This window comes from Apteryx rowi, unplaced genomic scaffold (assembly GCF_003343035.1).
Source record: "Apteryx rowi isolate R43461 unplaced genomic scaffold, aptRow1 scaffold_367, whole genome shotgun sequence".
Taxonomy (NCBI): Eukaryota; Metazoa; Chordata; class Aves; order Apterygiformes; family Apterygidae; genus Apteryx; species Apteryx rowi.
Window position 1 is genome coordinate 240701 of NW_020450163.1, and position 6266 is coordinate 246966.

The window sequence follows — 6266 nt, forward strand, 5'->3', positions numbered from 1 at the left end:
GGAGGCAAGGAAAGCGCTGACTTGCTCTCATGCCCCAAAGAACCGAGATTTATTTCATTGCCAGAGGGAATATGATTGGCTGGGGGGGGGGGGGAATTATTAACTACAGCAAGCTCAAAGGCACGGGGGTGTTAGCGGCATGGACGGGATGGTGTTGGCCCTGGGCTCGGCCCCCTCCCCGGGGAAAGGTGGCCTGCGGGCAGCCAGGTTTTGGGGGGGGGGGACACTGGCTGACAAGTGAAACAGGTCCCAGAGGATCCAGAGTGGCACCAGAGCCAGGGAGGACACCCTTGACCCACACTGCCTGCCCCTCTGCCATCTCCTTACCGCCCCATCCCAAAACATGCCCCGCTGGCCTGCCCACGGGTGGGCATGGGGCCAAATCCCTCCTGAGCTGGGGGGTGCTGGGGGCGAGATGAGGCAGGCTGGGGCTGCCGAGGGCTCATCTCCCTCCACGCAATAGCCCTCGGGCTTCTCAGCAAGCCCCAGGTGCCCAGGAGGATGGGGAGAGCCTTTGGGGTGCCCCCCCACCCCGGGGCATTGGTGCCTGCAGCCCCACTCTACGTGCCGGGGAAGGGGCAGCTGGGAAACTAGAAATTGCTACAAAGATTTTTGCTTTTCAAAAACTAGAAACACAACCAAAACCACGAAAAAAAAAAAAAAACCTAGCCCCAGCCCTCCCCCACTCTTAACCCCAAATTTAAAAACGCTTCTTTTGTGGTTCTTGCAGGAGAGCAGCTCAGCTCAGCTGGGAACAGGCAAAGGCGGCTCCACTCAGTGCCCTGGGCACGGGCCTCCGCTCAGCACCCCGGGCATATCTGGCATAGGCAGGTCAAAGTAAGGAAGGAGCAGTTGCCCCCCAGGGAGGGAGGAGGGGATGCTGCCCCCGTGCACGGGATGGAGGAGGGAGTGCTGGCACCAGCAAATTCACATAACTGGGAAGGGCTGGGAGCAACTGCAGAGAGTGGGGACCACCTCTGTGCCTGGCTCCCGGCCCTTCCTCTGCCCCTCATGCACAAAAAGCCAGAAAACACAGCCAACTGCCCAGCCAGGCTCTTGGGGACTGGGACCAGAGCCACGTGCCTTTCCAGGGCAAGGGGAGGAAGCTGCCTCCAGGGAACCAGCCAAGCCGCACCATCTGGGAAACACCTTCATCCAGCTCCCAAACTGCCCCCGCAGCCCCTGGTTCAGTGGCTGCTGTTACTCATGGAGAGCCCGGGTTGCAGAGCTTGAGGGAACATCTCGGCCTTGTGGAACGGTGGCATGTAGACAGGAGGGGATGGAGCTAGGCTGTAGCCCTGGGACGTCACCGGGATGGGCAGGCCGGCGGGCACCAGCGACTGGTTCATGTCGTACATCACCCCTTCCGCCTCGTTGCCGAAGGGCAGCAGCAGCCGCTTGCCTTTCTGACGTCGGTTGCAGAACCAGACCCGGACCACCTGAAAGGGATGGGACGAGGGTGCATGAACATGGCAAGCTCAAACTCTGGACTAGAGGCAAGAAAGCCCTTCTGACAGTGTGATCTCCACAGCCCCACGGCCTCCTGACCTCCAGCATGGCTCCATCCCTGCCACGGCTCCTCCTGGAGGCTCAGGATGGACAGGCACACTAGGAAACGGCCAGGCAACCACCTGGCCCCGGCCTCCCTCCCACAGCTCCCCCAAGCCAAGCTGGGGCAGCCCGCTCCCAGCCTGCTCCCAGTGTGCTGCACTCTGTCTCCCAAGGCGATGGGACTCTCACCACCCCTCAGACTGGCCACCCTCCTCCATCCCCTGCCTCTAGGAGCAGCCTATCCCAGGTGACCCGAACCCTTGTGGAAAACGTGTCCAGGTGGGCAGACTGACCCAAAGGGAGATGGGAGGCATGAACTTCCCCAGCCCCACCTTCCACAAGGTGCCAGGGTGGCCCAGCTATATTCAGCTGCAGTGTCCTTCATCCCCCATGCCCTAGCCCTCTTGAGAAAGCAAACGTCCTCCCATGAACTACTGTTGTGCTGCAAATGGAAGCACGGTTTTCCACAGAAAAACATTAATCTGGCCTGATGGGGGTGCCAAGGAATCACCACTGCCTGGGCATCGACTCCCCTCCCTGTCCTCTGAACCCTGCCAAACCTACATCTTTGTCCAGGTTGAGATCCTCGGCGATCTGGGAGATCTCCTGGGGGCTGGGCTTCACACACTTGCGGAAGAAGCTCTCCAGTGTGCCCTTCACATTGGTCTCGATGCTGGTCCTGCGTTTTCTCTTCCGGGCTTGAGCCAACACTTGCTCTGCATTGCACATCTGGAAAGTGAAAGAGAGGCTGCAGCATTTGGTCACAGGGCAGTCCAGGGCTGGCAACATCCTTCCCAGCCTCCGGAGATTCATGCAAAGGTCTGGGAAGGGATGGGGACAGACTTGGGTCCCTGGGAATATCTGTCAGCACAGCCTCTTCCTTCAGAGCAGCTGCTTTCCAGAGAGATGCAGTAGAAGACTTTGCTCTCAAGCTTCATCCCACTGCGCCCAGGGCCATGCCCAGTGTCCTGCCACTAACTCTGCCTGCGAGTGGCGCGGGGGAGAGGGACACATTTTTCTGCATTTAAATCTCTGCAAATTTACATCAGCTGCATCTTTTTTGCTGGCATCTGAGGCTCCAGCAATACTTGGCTGCTCCGAGAAGGGAGCTGCCAAAGCTGTCGCAAGGGATATATGCTGGAAATTTTGGCTCACTTCCCTCAGAGGAAGCCCTTTCTGCTCTCCTGCCAGCTTTGCAGAAGGTGTTACCTGGTCACCAGCAGATACGGTTCCCCCCCACAGCTTGGCAAGCTGGGACCAAAACCACAGCTGCGAGAAGGACAGAAAGTTGCCACTGTGACGGGGGAAGCCTGCTGCTCTCCTCTCCCCAAAACCACTTTTTTGAGGCAGGAGGAACTGCAGTGTGATGGTTCATTGGCCTGTGGATAGCCACCCCCCCCAGGACAGGAAGGTGACTCCTGGCCTCACACCTCTTGCATGTTGTCGGTGTTCTCTGCCTCGTTGAGCCAGCGTTGCAGCAGCGGCTTCAGCTTGCACATGTTCTTGAAGCTGAGCTGGAGGGCTTCGAAGCGGCAAATGGTCGTCTGGCTGAACATCTTCCCTGGGCAGGGGAGACAGGGCGGGCAGGGGCCCTGGTTACCCGCAGCTCCCTGCCTCTGAGTAGGGGCCTCCCCACACCTCTTGCCTGGGAAAAGGACCTCTGCAGCTCCCATCTCCACTAGCCCCCCAGGAGCCCTGTCCTCTGGCACCAAAGGATCTGGTAAGGGCATTTTCCCTGCTATTTCAGCAGGATTTAAAGCACTGAAACACCCTTCAAAAAGCAGCTGTAGCTATTTTAAGCAGTTTATTGCTGCTCACACCAGGCTCAAATCCTTCCAGCTTTAGGGAAGTGCTTAGAACACGGCAAGGAGGAGAAGGGAACTGCAGGGGGCCAGGGCACTCGTGCTGACCAGCTCCTTCGCAGGTCGCTCTGCAGCAGCAATCTCCTTCGCCCAGGGCTGCTCCTGGTCCCGCCAGGCCTCCCCTCTTCCCCGCCGTGACGCAGGGCACTGGGTACAGGGGAGAGACCCAGAGAGGCTCTTACCATAGAGAGTGCCGAGAGCCAGCCCCACATCAGCCTGCGTGAAGCCCAACATGATGCGCTTGTGCTTGAGGTCTTTGGCAAACTGCTCCAGCTCTTCTGAGGTTGGCGCATCCTGGAGGGGCAGAAGCAAAGTGAGAGCAGAAACCTTGCACCTCTGCGGGCTGAGGCTGGGAAGAAAAGGGGTCCAGTCCATGCACTGGGACCTGCATGGGCCTGGGCACCACGGCAGTGGGAGTGGGGTGGGCTCAGCTGAGCCCTCAGCAGTGCTCACATCAACTGGCTGCTGCTGCCACAGGGCCATGGGGCCAGGTGCAGAAGGAAAGGCTTTCCCCAAATGCAGAGCAAGGGACACTTGGGCTCTGGATCCCAAAGCACCTCCACCTCACCTTGCTCTGCAGCAGAAACACCTGGAAAACCCCGTCAGTAACCGGCCTGTCTGTGGCTCACCAGGACCGTGGCACGCATGGCCGATCTACTGTACCAGAATGGCTGGTGCAAGGGAGCATCTCCAACTCTTCCTCTGCCCCTAGAGGTGCCAGGGAGCACTTCTGCCCCCAGATTCAGACCCTCACTCCTGCTCCGGGGCAGCACGGACACAGCCTGCGGCGTGTTCGCTCATGTCCCTGGCATTTCCCCGCCATCACACCCTGGGACACTACCATGGGGCTCAGCTACCCAGGGACACGGACACCCACCTTCCGTGGCCCTCCGGTACAGAGAGAGGGGCAGGCACCAGCCCCGTTTCCTGCTGAGGCCCAGAGCAGGCGAAATGACTCAGATAAAGAAAATGATGAAAGTGCAGATGATCTGAGTGGGTTTTAAACAGATCTTTGCAACAACCAGGCTCTTCACTTCTGGAAAGTTGCTTACCTAAGTGCTTCATTTCCTCTCTGCATTACCATCTCGAACTGCTGCAATGGGCATTTTGCAACTATTTAACAGGTTCCCACATACGTAGCAGAATATCAGATTTTACAGCTGTGCCTCCTGCCAACACAAGTCTCACCCTTTAATTGTTCACGGACATCACCCACAACAACCCCGAGTGCATCGCTGCCACAGAGCACTCCCGACTATCTCTCAACTGAGAAAAACAATTTCGTCTAACCCCCATCCGGCACTGCAGAGCCACACACGAGTCAGGAGAGCCCAGGCGTTTGGCCACACCACATGCACCCAGCAGCGTCCACAGTTTGAACTCTGTGGGTCTGAGCGCTTCTGACTCCCTTAGGCACCTACACTGCAGCAACTCTGCATAAAACCAACAAACCAACCCACAGTAGAAAAAGCTTGCAAAAACTTAAAAAAAAAAAAATCCATGTCACCGTTTGCTGTTAACCCTGGAGTAATTTTGCCCGGGAGCGCTGGTTTTCTGTTATGCCAAGAAAGGATTTAAAAAACAAAAAACGAACATGCAACTCCTGCCAGTTGTGCTGCTAAATCGTGCTGCCTGTCCCTCACCGGAGCTGATGAGCAAGCGGGCTGCAGGCACTGGGGCTTTCCGTGCCACCAGGTTCAGGTAACTCTTATGAGCTCCCAGTGGAGCCCTTCGATTATTGCAAGTTTCTTTTCCCACCTCAGTCTGGGAGGATGCCAGTGAGGACACCCCCCCCCCCCAGCAGAAAGGGTTTGGAGAAACAGCTGTGGCCCTTTCACAGCCGCACAGGTTGGAAGCGACTGTTACAGTGGATAGATCAGGTGCAGCGAGACACATCCCACAGCCTTAATCTGTTGGGGTGCTCCTGTGATTCCCATCTGAGCAGAGCTTTTTATCATAGAGTAACATGCACCCAAATCAAAACTGCCCTCAAACCCCAGCAACGGGTCCCAGTCATCCAGAGAGGTTGGGAGACTGTAGCGAGGGAGGCAGGAGAGAGCAAGTCAGACCCTGGCTGCTCCCCTTCTTGTGCAGCATCAGTAGCACCAGGACGCGGGAGGGATCACAGCACTTCGGAGATGGATGCTGAGGGCATCCGGAGGTTGCCCTGCACAGAGACAGCTTAAGGGATTCCCACAACGGTTCCCAGCCCCTCGAGCCCTGGTGTCTGCAGTGAGGCACCAGAGACCCAACAGGCAACTGGAGCCGAGTCCCCAAAGCCTTTTTATCTGCCGAACAGGATACCCTCCGCCAGCAGGTTTATTCTCCCCTTGTCCCCCTGCGAGATTAGGCATGCTCACCTGCCCTTGGCAGCTGACCCCTCGGCCACCCGGGACCTCTACTTTGAAATGTCCAGAGGGGAGAAAAAAAACAAACCCCAAACAAAAAGTGCAAAGCTGCATTTGGGCAGGCCCGGACAGCAAAGCGAGCAACACTCGCCCAGGGGCAGGGTACTGGGGCCATGCACTGCAGTGACCCCCAGCAGCGCCCGGAGCCAAGGGGAGCCTCTCCCCTAGCAGGGTGAAGGATAGAGCGGCCCTTCCAATTGGGGGAGGAGGGGAGAGTCGCAGCTGAGCCGTTTGCTCCGTTTCTCCGTGCGAGGTGGCTCCCCTGGGCTCGCCGCAGCGGCCCTGGCCCCGATGGTCCCCCGATGGACCTCGGCGCCCGCCCGACGGCAGCATCTCTGGCCCGGCCCCGGCCCCGGCTTCAGGAAGCGTCCGCGGGCCCCGCGGCCAACACCCTCCCCGGCCAGGGCAGGCGACCCTCGTGGGAGGCGGCGAGGCGGGACGGGGC

General features: G+C 58.5%; 1 protein-coding gene across 1 annotated transcript; it reads right to left on the minus strand.

Moving 5' to 3' along the window:
- Positions 1-958: 958 nt before the first annotated feature.
- Positions 959-4519, minus strand: LOC112969763 (POU domain, class 5, transcription factor 3-like). Its single transcript, XM_026073382.1, has 6 exons — positions 4495-4519; positions 4291-4343; positions 3596-3707; positions 2982-3112; positions 2116-2280; positions 959-1439 (listed from the first exon to the last, which is right to left on the minus strand). The coding sequence occupies exons 1-6, from the start codon at positions 4517-4519 to the stop codon at positions 1188-1190; spliced, it is 738 nt and encodes a 245-aa protein (XP_025929167.1). The 3' UTR covers positions 959-1187.
- Positions 4520-6266: the final 1747 nt, after the last annotated feature.